General features: G+C 34.1%; 1 protein-coding gene across 1 annotated transcript; it reads right to left on the reverse strand.

The window, feature by feature from the left end:
- Positions 1–837: 837 nt before the first annotated feature.
- On the reverse strand, positions 838–13,444 carry LOC132170038 (cysteine-rich receptor-like protein kinase 25). Its single transcript, XM_059580957.1, has 14 exons — positions 12,640–13,444; positions 11,736–11,882; positions 11,088–11,212; positions 10,763–10,973; positions 10,403–10,634; positions 9,815–9,965; positions 9,395–9,658; positions 4,120–4,972; positions 2,661–2,786; positions 2,364–2,485; positions 2,052–2,262; positions 1,680–1,917; positions 1,372–1,522; positions 838–1,258 (listed from the first exon to the last, which is right to left on the reverse strand). Exons 1-14 carry the CDS (start codon positions 13,442–13,444, stop codon positions 956–958), a joined length of 3,939 nt encoding a protein of 1,312 aa, XP_059436940.1. The 3' UTR covers positions 838–955.
- Between the last annotated feature and the right edge of the window lie 1,761 nt (positions 13,445–15,205).

A 15,205-nucleotide genomic window follows, 5' to 3' on the forward strand; every position in this document is an offset into this window, starting at 1 on the left:
CACAGAAATCCAACTTGCCAGTTCTCGTTCCCCCTAGAAAGCCCCGCTTGCTCAACTCTTCCAAACCTCTTTCACTCATATGGCCCAAACGCATATTCCATAAGTGTGTTGAGGTTACATCACTATCACCTGATGTTGAAACTGCTACTCCACCCGTCACTGTATCACCAGCAAGATGATACAAATTTCCCACCTTGCTGCCTTTCATCAAGACTAGGGCACCACGAATAACCTTTACAACTCCATTTTGCTACACAATTTTGCAACCGTTGGAGTCTAGAGCACCCATAGAGATAAGATTTTTCTTCAATTTAGGAACATGTCTCACCTCAGTCAGGGTTCTCACAATTCCATCATGCATCTTGATTTTGATTGTTCTGATCCCCACTATTTTACAAGCCATGTCATTGCCCATCAAAACAGTGCCTTCAGTACTCTTGTAAGAAGCAAACCAATCACGGTTGGGACATAAATGAAAGGACCATGCGAATCAAGAACCTAGCCTTCGGAAGTACAGGAAGATGACACGGCCAAAACATTTCCATTGTCATCGGAATCGCCTTCTACAACAGCTGCATTCCTAGCATTAGAGACTTTCTCTTTCCCTTTATTTTTGAGCTCAGGACAATTTTTCTGAAAATGCCCTTCCTTGTGACACTCGAAACATTTTAGTTTCTTCTTTCTGGATTGTGATTTGGATCGTCCTCTTGTGCTGAAACTAGACTTCTGATTCGATCAATTTTAGTTCAATTATAATTATGAAATATGTGTTGCTACCAAATTAAAGAATTGAAATGATTATTCCATTCCAACTTCTTCTATTCCTATTAATACCTATTCATTTTTTAATGGAATACCCATTCCGTAAACCAAATGGAGCTTACATTAAGTGAACTGAAATTACATGGCCTTTCCAAAGACTTGAATGAAGAATTCTTATTACTTCCATCAAACACTATCGAGGATATAACTCACTGATCGTAGCCTCATTTGTTGACGCTTGGAAGGATTGGTCAGATGACACATCTGATTCGGCGGTGGTGTGCATAAAAAATGCAGGCCGAGAAGGCACCGATAAAGTGATAGAGTTACTGTTAAACATGAGAACAATTGAAGCCATAGTCGGTCTATCAGCTACATTTTCTTGAACACATAGCAAGCCTATGTGGATGCATCGCATTATTTCAGATGTTGAGCTAGCTCTCAATGTGGGATCGATAAGGTTGGATGCTGTTCCTTCCCTCCAATTTCGCCATGCCTACAAGATAATTACATGGGTAGACATAGTATCACTATCAATGTCATGTGCATTAACACTAGTGCCACTATTATTGGCAAAAGGAAAATTTACCCAAAGATAATTGTACTTACATAGCTAAGAAGATCTTCTAAATTTTCCCCTATGCGGAAATAACTATTTTTCTGCCCAGACGCCATCTCCAGAACTAATACACCGAAACTAAAGACATCAGTTTTTACAGAGAAGTGTCCATGCATTGCATATTCTGGAGCCATATATCCACTGCATGAGAACATCAGTAATAGCAATGTTATTTGACTGGCAAAATATTTGATAGGATTTCTTTCTTCCAACAAAATAACGCTACTCATATATAATAGATAATTCAAAGCATGCAATACTATCGCTAATTTTGTATAGATTTTGTTAGGATACTTACTAAGTTCCAACGATTCTTCTTGTATTTGCATGAGTTTGATCTAGTACAAACAATCTCGCCATGCCAAAATCTGCAATTTTGGGATTCATCTCTGAATCTAGTAGAATGTTACTAGTTTTGAGATCACGATGAATAATACGAAATTGAGAATCTTCGTGAAGATAAAGAAGCCCTCGAGCAATGCCATCTATGATTTTGTAACGCCTCTCCCAATCCAAATGCAAACGTTTGATTGGATCTACATATTCATTCAAGTATATCAATCTATTGAATAAAGATATATCCAATTGTGTTCAACCTAACATGCAATCTAAAATAAATAAAACATTATGAGTAGAATCAACTATTTAAGGAGAAGTATTTTAATCGTACCAAATAGAAAGCGATCAAGGCTTGCATTAGGCATGAGCTCATAGATGAGAAGCCTTTCGTTTCCTTCCAAGCAAAAACCTAAGAGCCTAACTAAATTACGGTGTTGAAGCTTAGCCACTAGCAAGACCTCATTCTTAAATTCTTGATCACCTTGTCCAGAACCCATAGACAACCTTTTCACCGCTATTTCTTGTCCATTCGAGAGCATACCCTAATGAAAAGCATGTTGAATATATTAGATGTAACCCTTAAGAATCCAAGATTAAAGAATGGCATATTATAATTTATATGATATTGATATTTCCAAATTACCTTGTAAACTGCACCAAATCCACCTTGCCCAAGCTTATTTTCTTCTGAAAAATTCTCTGTAGCAACTCTAATTGTAGCAAAGTCGAATTGCAATGATTCACCACTAACAATTCCATCCACAGCTTCACATGAGAAAGAAGTTAATTAATACATCTGAATTAGATATATAACTGCATTGAAAGTAGCATATGTATATATCACGTATATAGTAATAATTGTCTGATTTTGGTATTTATTAAATTATTTTTATATTTTATAGAAATAAAATCCTTAATAAATAGGACATTTTTAACTTACTTTCAACTTTCTTCCTTCGCTTTTTCACTCTTAAATAGAAACAGACGCAGGTGCAGATTATTAAGACCACAAAAACAACAACCGCCACAACTATAATGATAGTTTGAGATGAGTTACTCTTCTTTCCTGCAAAAACCACAAATACGTCTCAATAAAGCATTCTGAATTTTAAATTTATCATAATTTGCAAATAGTTTTGCAGGTGTGAAACCAACCCCACCTTCGTCCAAAAAGAAAACGACGAAAAAAAGTGGAGGCATGTGCATGAATAATTAAAAAATAGCCCCACTTAAGAAAAAAGAAAAAGAGAAAATAAAAAATAGCCCACTTGGAGAAATTGTCGTGAGTGACAGCCGTTTTTTTTTTTCTTTTGGGTATTTGCTATATATGTTTTAAGCATGATGGCACAACCCGAAGTTTGGTGGCTCATTATGAAATTTTGAATTCGACTCGATCTAGCTTTCCACTAATATATATCCAGGGGCTCGATCACCATGTTAGGGTTGGTTCTGGCGTCGCATTCTTGCTCAGACAGATGAAGCGACTGCATGTATAAAGTATATACTTTTGATGTGTGAAAGTTTGGCGGGGTTGCATTTCCTGCTGCAAACTTATAAAGACAACAAGGTCCTAAGATGCAGGTCAATCGTTTGTGTTTTGGCCATAATTGGGAATATTGTGAAACCCATGGTCAATTAATTTTGGTGTTGGAGGAGAGGAGACCATATAGGAATGAACTAAATGTTGATACCATCGAATTGATGCATGGAGTATGTAGGAGAAAGAAGTCATTAACAAAATTAACAACAATTTAACCTTTAGACTTGCTGACTCTTGCAAGTGAATTTTTCAAAATACTCTCATCCCAATATGTTAAGGTGTTGTACGTTATCGGACCTATGTACATGGTTGGGGGACGAGTGTCCTCCAAAATTTTTTAAAACTCTTTACAAAAGTACTATTAAGTCTACTGTTACTACTTATATTTCACTTTTTGTCTACCTAAATTACTATTTTACCCCTTTAAAATTAAAAGAATATAACTTTTACGCTGTACAAAGAAGTAAAAAAATATTAAAAAGTCATGTATCAAAAGAAACTGCAATTCTTTTTCACATGACATGTAGTTTTTCACACTGCACAAGGCTGCACTTCTTGTGCAGTGTGAAAAGAAATGTAGTAACTTAAGGCTTTTTGTTTATTTTATTTTTCTACCGGTAATATTAAAATAGTTTTCTTCTCCTTAAATTTTTATTTTTAATTTTCATCCCCCTCACTTAAACTTTTGTTTCGCCCGGTTGTTATCAATCCACCTTTAGATCAAATTTAATTAAAATTAAGAAGAAAAATAAATTAAGAACTAATTAATAATATCAGCATACTGAGATAGTAGCGGGATGGAATGAAAGTACGCTGTTTAGACTTTCTGGTAGAATAAAAGAGGAGAATGGAAGCATACCTTCAGCTGCTGCAGGAGGAGGAGGAGGAAGATAGGATGATGATGGCAGTTCAGCGGTAGTATTGTCATAGAATCTGTAGTCCTCATACCTTAAGTTACAGCTGGGTGTAAGAACTCTCGCTCCTGTCGTATCGCCACAACATTCTGGAAGATACCGGATAGTCTGATTAAGGCAATTGCTGCATTCTTGCTCATCCAAGTCAGGAGTGCACTGCAAAAGTGCATATAGATTGAAGTATGTGGAGTTGGCAGCTCCAATCGCAAGCTTTCGAAGGGAATCACCAGATGCAGCTTTACTTCTTAGGCCATCCAGCAAGCCCGCAAGCACTTGTTTGTACGTCCCACTCTTCTCCGAGACATTTGCTACGCTCATTAGAGAAGTCATAGGCTCAATTTCCATAACACCAAATATGGAGTTGTTCGCGTATCGCACTGTGCAGTTCATATACCACATGATGCCCTCCTTCTCGTTCGGACATAACACTAAGAGCTCGTGAGCAGACATATTGACACAACTCCGGCAGTCAGTTGCCGTGAGGTCTCCTCTGCAGAGTGCGATTGCGTTAACTTTGTCGGAGTTCTCTCCGGCAGAGTAATTGTAGAACCCATTATCGATTTGGCTTTTAGAAGAGAGGTTGGAAAGGAGGGTGTTGAGGTTTGCCCTGTAGGCACTGTTACTGCTAACATTACCATTTGTAGAACATTCGTGAAGCACGTAGGGATCTCGCTGCGCAATGGCGGGATTAACAAGATGTATGAGGAAGCCATAGAAGAAGAAAGAGAGTAGTCTTGATGAAGACCCCATTCTCAGTGCCCTTGTGTTTTCTGTGACATTGGAAGATTTTATTCTATGCTGCTAAGGAGTAAAATAATGATAAAGTTGCAGCAAAATAATGATAAAGTTGCAGGGGCTGCAACTTGCCACTATGTTCCAAGAAGCCCATGTTTATCATCTGAAACGAATCCAATAAGTTGAAAATATTCAACTTTGGCTTAATATTTCTTTATGTAAAGGAAGGCAAGTGGACCAGTTGGTACGGTAGGCCACGATTGGCTGCATACATTGAATTGGCAATCCAATTACTTGTTGATTTGATTATTGCCTTCTTAATCATTTTGCCTATATGAGTGACTTCTGATCAGATCGATAACTACTGATTACTTGTACATTTTTAGTATGTCTCTTAGTTTAAAAGAAAGTTTTAAGTTCAATTTAGCGAGTAAGACGGTAATCGAGTAGAGAACTATTAAATGTTCAAATTTGGTTCATTTAATTTTGTTTCGAACACATGCCCCAAAAATATAACCACGACTTCAGTAGCCGAAAGGATAATTGCCAATCATGAGGCTTACATGGTATTTCCTTATTCTTTTGCTTTGCTTGCATGCCTACATGAGAAACTTCTTTAGATCTGAAAATACAAATCAGCAAATTATGCATGTTGTTGGGGAATGTATTAATTAATGAACCAATTCGATGAAAGGTATTTTCTGGTTTGATCTAACTGGGCATGTAGGTTAGATCTCATTTGTTGTAAAGGAAGGAGAATGGGGAGCATTAGATTATTTCTTTATTTTCTTGTGTTAATGTTGGTCATGCTTTATCTAAATAATTGATAACCGTCCTTCAGGATGCTGTTTTTTCTTTTCAGAAGAATTTTGGCTTGATTTTCCTGCTTTGTTTTGCTTTCACAGTTTCACTTATCAAAAGAAATGCTGTTTATTTTCAATGCAGAAACGCAATGCAAAGAAGGCTGAGAGTGAGAAGAAATACTATGCAGAGAAGAAGTATGTCTCAGGAGACTAGCTCCAACACAGTATTTTTCGAAGATAATATATATGTTAAAACTTGATTCATTATTTTTCGAAGAATTCACTTGCTGTTCAATTAATGTATCAATTCCTTATATAAATTAAATTTGGTGACTTTGATTTTTTGTAAATTGATAATAATTATTGTTAAGATTTTATCATTTGAGTTAATTAAATATTTTAAAAATTTTATTGGAGTAGAATGGACATTTTATATGCTAGTCATTTAAGTTAATGAAAAATTAAATCCTAAGGCGTGATTTAAAGGGGTTAAAAAAAAATCAAATTCCCCACATTACAAATTTTTAAAGTTTATGAGCAAGACATTAAAAAATGTTTGATAATTTAGAGGGGGCAACTGAAATTTCTCCAAAAGATAAACTTTTTAGAATATGTTACGTTCAAGTAAAGCTTGAGTTTGTTGACATAAGATAAGGTACGTACCTCACGAGTAATTAGAGATGTGGCATGCATCTTCAGCTTGTAAATGCCTTGTGTGATGGCACAAGATACAAATCCCCTTACGTTTAATTGAATAATTGTTTAAATTAATGTTGCTTAAATTCATAGAATTCATTTGGGAAACATGGATTTTATATTGGAAGAGAAATCTACGCGTAAAACGCATGCTTGCACGTAATTAATTGCATAAAATAATTGGTTTCGAGCAAATATTCTTTCTGCTAGCTCCCTTGTTATAATATTAACCAGTAGAAATTATGCAATCAAAACTCTTTTCTTTTTGTTTTTGGGGGACCGGAGCATGTGTGCGTCGTAAATCGCAAATTGCAAGCGTTATTTTATTGGGGTTCTGAAGAGAAAAATATTTTCCTCACATCCTTTTCAAGTACGTAGCCGACTAAAACGTCGGCGCATTATTACCGGGGCAAATCTTGGGGATTATTCACTAATTAAAAGAATTAGCAGCAAGATTGGACTATATATGTATGAAGTCAGCTATCTTCACTTATAGTATAAATACAACATATCCTAATTAAACTGTCAAGGATCGATGGTGCCCATACAGGCCAGCTTCCCTTTTTTTTTTTTTTTTTAATTAAAAAGGTGGGAAGGGGCGGCAGTGTAGTTTTCTCCCTTGGGTGTTACCATTAGGGTTCCCACTCGCTGTGGAATGTCCGGTTTGAGCCATAGCTACTGCCTAGGAAGGCAAGCTCATCACCACAACTCCACAAAGATGTGAGCGAGTAGAGCCCATTCAAAGTAACATCTGGTTCACGCATCTACTACCGCAAGTGGATTCGAACACGCCACCACTAGGATGAAATGAATTCTTCTACCAACTCAACTACCACCCTTGTGGTAATTAGCCATTTCGATTGGTTAATCAAAGTCCCACAAATGAAATCCCAAGTAACTATTTCTAGAATTTGGATGATATTTCAAATTCTTAAAATTAATTTAATATTAATCAACTATAGAGAGTCTTCTTCCTTAATCTCTATGCTTTCCTTTTTGACTACAAGAGTTTTATATACTTTTTTTTGGCCACTTGTATTTCCTTCCTCGTTCAATAATGACGGGTCGATCGACTTTGACCCTTTGTGTTTACACTCATGTTTCACGTTTCATTGGCTCCGTATCTGGTTGCGAACCTAAAGCATACACATGATGCACTTTCTTTTTTAAAGCTAAAGAAACATGTGGTCGGAGAGCAGGAGGACTCCCTGCGTGGCTGCGCCATTAGTTTTGATGAGGAAATCAGATGACTGAATAACGAGAAGAAACGCAAAATTGAGGAATTAATAATTAAGGGTAAAGTCCACGTACCCCCCTCAAACTACCACCTAATTGACAATGTTCCCTCCAAACTTTCAATTGTGACAATGTCCCCTCCAAACTACTAAAATATTGTCAATGTCCCCCCCAAGACTAGCAATAAGACAAAAATGCCCCTATAGATTTCTCAATAAGACAAAAATACCCCTATAAATTCAAAAAAAAAAATTGATTTTTTTAAAAAACGAAAAATTTTAATTTAAAAATAATATTTTTTAAAAAAAAAACAATTTTTTTTTAAAACGGAAATTTTTATTTAAAAAAAAAAATTATTTAGTTTTAAAAAACAAAAAATTTCATTTTACTAAACGAAAATTTTATTTTTTTTAAACGTAAATTTTTATTTAAATAAAATTATAAAACAAAACTAAAAATAAAAAAACGAAAAATTTTCAATTTTTATTAAAAAAAAAATCGAAATTTTTTTTAATTTTTTTCTTATAAAATTGATTTAAAAAAAAATATAGTTTTAGGTTTTTTCTAGAAGTTTTAGTTTTTTTTAAAAAAAAAATTTTTTAAGGGTAATTTCATCATTGAGGAAACATTAATAATTTTTGGTAGTTTGAGGAGGACATTGTCACAATTGAAAGTTTGGGGGGGACATTGTCAATTGAGTGGTAATTTGAGGGGGTTATGTGGACTTTTCCCAATTAATAATGATGTAATATGTTTTATCCTCGTCATCAACTTTAATATTAATATTTTTCAAATAAAAAATAATTTTATTAAATTTATCAAGATGATGACAAAGAGGCATGTATGCATTCCTTCATCTTGTGGGTATATATATAATCATTGATTTAAAGACACTAGCGATGGTGACTTCTTTATGTACAAACTTTCATACTTCCTCCAAAGACTAGTGACAGTTTCTTTATCGATGACTTTTTTTAAGACTCCATCTGTAAGGGACAACAAATTAAATCGCATTATGGGCTTTTTCTTCAAGTTCGTAATTTCTTCCTTTGGTGATGGCACATCAACATCCAAAATATTCACCAAGCCTTGTTATCATCACAAAGCATGCATCTCGATGTGCCAAAAGTTAAAACTATTATGTCCATAAGCTCTAATACCAATTTGTTGTAGAAAGAATTGCTTAAGGAATAGTCCATCAAGAGCACATTAGTAAACATGTTTAGATATCACTCTAACCCAAAAGCTTAAGCTAATGATCGAGTTTGGTTCCAGTTATGTATATTAACTACTCACTTTAATTTGTTTATTTTTTCTTCAATGTAAGACTTGATACTAACATGTGCACTCAAAACAAACTAGATTGATAGGGTGACTAGTGAGGTTTGAGAGGGAGGGTTTTGGTGTGGAATGGTGGGAACAACAAAAAGAGAGAGAGAGAGAGAGAGAGAGAGAAAAGAGCTAAGAAAAATATATAAAGAATTTCCTATTTAAAATAATGAAACGTGGCTATGAAGAAGGAAAATAACACAATATCATTCATAAATCAGTATATTTTATCATCTTCAAAATAAAACTCTTGAAAAAAAAAAAAAAAACAAGATTAGGTAGTATTTTTTATTTCAAAACAAAAATTGTAAAACGTTTCTTCCATCAAATGCTAGCAAGCATATATCTCAATAATTGAAGCCTCATTTATCAAGGCTGGGACAGAGCTAATACTGCATGGATTTGACTCAGACTCTATAACCTCTAAGCTATTTTGTGATTGGGATGACATGTCTGGTCTAGTGCTACTGTACATGAGAAATGCAGGTTTTGTTGGGACTGATAGAGTGATAGAGTAGCTACTAAGCATGAGAACGACTGAAGCAATTGTTGGTCTCTCAGCAACATTTTCTTGAACACATAGTAACCCAATGTGGATGCATTTCATTATTTCAGCTGTTGAATTGGAGCTCATTGTAGGATCTACAAGATTTGAAACTGTCCCCTCCCTCCAATGTTTCCATGCCTGCAAAGATAATTTAAATGACTAGACATTATATAGGAGAGACTACTCTTTTACTTTGGCAATATCATTTGAAAAGAAAAGACTGACAATATCATCTATATGACTAGCCACAATTTGAAGCCAAAAATAAATGCAGACAAAGATAATTGCACTTACATTGCTTAGAAGGCCTTCTACATTTTCTCCTTTAGCAAAAGAACTATTTTTTTGCCCACTTATTATCTCCAGAACTAAAACCCCGAAACTAAATACATCGGACTTTATTGAAAAGTATCCACGCATTGCATATTCCGGAGCCATGTATCCACTGCATGTGGACACCAAAAATATTAGTTTAATTAGAATTCTATCATAGCTTTTCATGTGCTAAAATTCATTGAATTCTTAGGATTTTTTACATATTGTTTCTAAGACACAAATAACTCATAGTATTACTTTATGAGTAATCTATACACTACACTTTTATTCAACTTTTATCTCACTTTCCTAATGTGGCACCATCAATCACCCATTAGATTGATATATATATATTAACAAGAATAATGCTACATTCTATACCCATATTCCATTGAGCTGATATGACAATACACATAAGCTCTTGGATCACTGTCACATTAATATAGTAGAATGAGGGTGTAAAATTTAACATTATTCTTTTAACGAAAGACAGTGTCACATAAGGAAAAGGGGATAAAAGTGTTGTGTATTCTGGCTATTACCTCTAACCAATGTTAATATACTTACTAGGTTCCAATAATTTTCTTTGTATTGTCTTGAGTTTGATCTAACAATCTTGCTGTGCCAAAATCGGAAATCTTAGGATTCATATTTGCATCTAACAGAATATTGCTAGCTTTGAGATCCCGATGAATAATACAAAATTGAGAATCTTCATGAAGATAAAGAAGCCCTCGAGCAATTCCTTCTATAATTTTGTACCGCATATCCCAAGTCAATTGCGCACGCTTGATTGGATCTACAAAGTCAAGCAAGCATGCTTTTTTATTAAGCACGCATATATGTATATATTGAAGGCTAGATGCTTCAATTAGAAAGAAATTATTGTGAATAAAATTTAATCTTGAAGTAGAAGTGCAACCATACCAAATATGAAGTGATCAAGGCTTGCATTAGGTACAAACTCATAGACCAAAAGCCTCTCATTTCCTTTCAAGCAAAACCCTAAGAGCTTTACCAGATTTCGGTGCTGAAGCCTAACCACTAATTGGACTTCATTCATAAATTCTAGATCTCCTTGCCCTGATCTGCTAGATAATCTTTTCACAGCTATTTCTTGTCCATTTGTAAATCTACCCTGAAAAAATCAAATATCTCATGTTATATCATATGTAACTCTCATGAATTCATAATTTTAGACTTAACATATAATTAAAGATGATATGCTCTTCCATTCATAACGTCACATTACCTTGTAAACAACACCAAATCCACCTTCTCCAAGCTTATTTGCAGTAGAAAAGTTCTCCGTAGCAACTTTAATCATGTTGAACTCGATTTGCAATGATTCAGCACTACTCAATATTTCATCCACTGCTTCATATGAGCAAGTCAATATATACATCTGAATTAGATTTGTGCATTAATTGCCCAAGAAAGAGTAATGCAATTGCTATTTGATTTGTTCATACAATATTGTACATCAACAACGGGTTTGAAATCCTTTCTTCCAAACTGCAAACGCTACAAAAATTGTCTTCTAATGTAATAATGTTCGTTTTTGTTTGAGAAGTGATCACAAAGAAAACTCATATCTTTACAATTAGTTGCCATAATTTCTAGAAAAAAAAAAAAAAAAAAAAACTGATTTATTGTCTACTAAATGCATGGTAGCTATTTTATTTTAAAGTAATAGACAATCCCAAATTATGTCATATTCTAAAAGAGGCAAAAATTAACCCTAAGTATGCAATTACTTATTTACACAAGTATCCCTTAGTACGTAAAGTACTAGCATATACATCAACTACAACACAAATTGTCTGAATGTGGCATTTTTTCTTACTTAGAGAAATGATATGGTTAGCAACAAGGAAAGGTAGACCAATTTCTGACTTACGTTCATCTTTCTCCCTTGGCTTTCTCACTCTTAAATAGAAGGTGTAGATACAAATGATTAGTAAAACAGGAACAACAGTAGGCACAGCAATAATGACTGCAGTTTTAGATGAGTGACGTTCCTTTCCTGCAAACATCACAACGACTGCTTTTATTACAACATTTCTTCCAATGGATACAGTTAAAAAGTTATCGTAATTAATAAGTGAAGCCCAACACATAAAATATTTAATTAAAATGGGAAGTGAGTTATAGAGACAAGATTCGAACCCAAGATCTTTGTTATAATATTATGTTAAATCACTACTTATTTTTTAAAATTAAAATTGATAAAAAATGATAAATTTAATCATTTAACTAATAATCTAGCAAACTGTAACAAACTGTAACAATGGAAGTGGATGTTAGAAAATACACATAGTGATCACAAGAGTGAATACTTGATATGGCATACTTATTTGACCCGAACGCATTGAGTTGACTTAGGACTTTAGATTAAGCTAACAAATAACCAAATAGGGCTAAATAGTATAGGCCTATAGTATAACCAAATGGGCCTATGGCCTATACTATAGTATAGGCTAAATAGTATAGGCCACAGGCAATTTTGGTGTATATGATCAATGACATATACGATCAAACACCTCGTGAACATATATATAAGAGATATATATCTGTTATATCTCTTATATATCCATAATCTTGTAAAAGTGTTTTGAAACATTGATCCAACTCATTGATGCATGTGTTTTCCTATATATGAAAATAATTAACCCTGTGAAAAAAAAAAAAAAAAAAAAAGGCAAGAACAATGAATCTACCTATTTTACTATCAAACATATATCGCATGTCATGGATATTGGTAAAAGCAGGGGGCATATAGAACATATTTATTGGGAGGCTACGAAACAAATAAGATAGCTTTTTTTCTAAGGCGTGAAGCATGAATAGTACTATACCTTCTGAAGATGTCGTCTCAGCTGCAGGGTCATAGAAACTGTATACCTCGTACCTTAAATCACAGCTGGGTGCTATATATCTCCCTCCCTGCTTTCCATCACAACAGTGTGGAATATATTCCGCAGCCTTCCTCAGGCAGTTGCTGCATTCCAGCTCGTCCAAATCAGGAGTGCACATCAAAAGTGCACGTATTGTTTCAAAATCTGGGGCAGCGGCGCTTCCCACAGCAAACTTGAGAGTAGAGCTTCCTGATGCAGCGCGGATTCTTAGCCTATCTAACAAGGGTTTTAGCACCTTGTTGAACCCTTCTACGTCGGACACGTTCTTTGTGTTGTAATAGGCAGATAGAGGGCTATCTTCCATAACACCAAATATGAGTTTGTTCGAATATCTCACCATACATGTTGTGTACCATATGATTGCCTCCTTCTGGTTGGGACAATACTGTAAGAGATCGTGACTTGACTTGTTCACACAACTTCGGCATTCTTCCGTAGAGATGTCTCCTCTACAAAGTGCAATGGCGTTGACTTTGTCAGGGTCTTCTCCGGCGGAGAAATTGTAAAACCCGTAATCTATTTCGGTGTTGGAAGACATGGAGGCCAGGAGGGTGTTGAGGTTTGCCTTGTACGTACTGTTAGTGGTGTAGTTACCAGTCTCAAAGCAGAAGTAAGGGTCTTGGGCAAACGTGAGAGCAACAGCATGGAAGAGAATGAAGCAGAAAGATAAAACTAGTCTTGAACAACACATGATCTTCGTTGATGTTCCTCTTCGCAGTATGTTGGGGAGATATTTCGATCTCGGAATCTATATGATCATCATTTCGGAAATTGTTATGGAGGAAAGGAGCGATGGACTTTATCGGAAACTTATACTGCTTCTTTATTCAGTATTCCAAGTGGCAAACACCGAAGTCCACGATATAGAAAATCTCGAGTCCGAATGCTTTATTTTATTTTGGAAAAGAACAACATGTGGCTTTTTGCCTTAGAAGTAGTTGGCAAATAGTACATGCAATTGATTTTTTTTTTTTTTTTTTTTTTCATTTTCCATTTTGTGTTTCACAAATAGAGAGGCCCATTGATATTATAATTAGATATTTTTATACTACATTTTTATCCCATAAAGATATTTTTAACTGATTTTTTATTTTTTATTTTATTTTTTTGGGTAAAGTCCACATACCCCCATCAAACTACCACTCAATTGACAATGTACCTCCCAAACTTTCAATTGTGACAATGTTCCCTCCAAACTACCAAAACATTGTCAATGTCCCCCCTAAGACTAGCAATAAGACAAAAATGCCCCTATAAATTTCTCAATAAGACAAAAATACCCCTATAAATTAAAAAAAAAATGATTTAAAAAAAAAAACAAAAAAAATTTAATTTAAAAATAATATTTAAAATTAAAAATAATATTTAAAAAAAAAAAACAAATTTTTTTAAACAAAAATTTTTATTTTTTTTTTAAAACGGAAATTTTTATTTTTAAAAAATATATATTTTTTTTTATTTTAAAAAACAAAAAATTCATTTTATTAAACTAAAATTTTATTTTTTAAACGAATTTTATTTAAATAAAATTATAAAACAAAATAAAAAAATAAAAAACAAAATTTTCAATTTTTATAAAAAAAAAATCGAAATTTTTTTAATTTTTTTCTTATAAAATTGATTTTTTTTAAAAAAAATAAAATAAAATTGGCCATCGTTTGGATTTTTTTTTCTTTTCTTTTTTGTTAGTTTTAGGTTTTTTCTAGAAGTTTTAGTTTTTTTTTTTTTTTTAAATTTTACTAAGGGTAATTTCGTCATTGGGGGGAACATTGACAATTTTTGGTAGTTTGGGGGGGACATTGTCACAATTGAAAGTTTGGGGGGGACATTGTCAATTGAGTGGTAGTTTGAGGAGGTTATGTGGACTTTCCCCTATTTTTTTTAATAATGATTGATTTGAAGATTGTCAATTTTATGTAAGGAATAATTATAAGATTAAAATATAATTTCTAGTATTCTTCTTACTCTTTTAAGTGCTTTGGTAAATACTACCTCCATTTTTGCTAAATATGAACATAATTTCATAATTGATCACGATCGAGATGACTAATTCAAATTGATCTTGAGACAAATGGGAAATCAGAGAATCTAATTCTTAGTGGATAGCTAGCGCATCAGTGTCACTGCCTGCCAAACACGAAATTTTGCCGTTCATGTCATAAGTTTTAAGATATCTAAATCATCACATGGGGACAGACTCAAGAGGCTAGGAAATCATCAATCGCGATCAGCGATGGGGATCGCCATTTTCGCTGACTCTAGAATTCAAATCCACGTGAATTTTGACTAAGCAAATGATATCTATTCTATCGTTTCCCACGCTCTGTGTGTCGTTGGAGTTTTCTTTTTTCCCAAAAAGTTTCTCATCCCAGCAGTTGCTACAAGCATTTTACCGAACAGTACTGGAAGCCCCTAGCCATGGGCTGTCGTCGCAAATCTCGCAAACGATGTC

The sequence above is a fragment of the Corylus avellana genome, chromosome ca2, assembly GCF_901000735.1.
Source record: "Corylus avellana chromosome ca2, CavTom2PMs-1.0".
NCBI lineage: Eukaryota > Viridiplantae > Streptophyta > Magnoliopsida > Fagales > Betulaceae > Corylus > Corylus avellana.

Coding starts and splice junctions, on each gene's coding strand:
- LOC132170038 (XM_059580957.1), bottom strand. CDS start 13,444: ATGTGTTGTTCAAGACTAGTTTTATCTTTCTGCTTCATTCTCTTCCAT. Junction 2,486..2,660: donor GCGAAGGAAGAAAGTTGAAA/GTAAGTTAAAAA, acceptor TCTCATGTGAAG/CTGTGGATGGAATTGTTAGT. Junction 2,263..2,363: donor GATTTGGTGCAGTTTACAAG/GTAATTTGGAAA, acceptor GCTTTTCATTAG/GGTATGCTCTCGAATGGACA.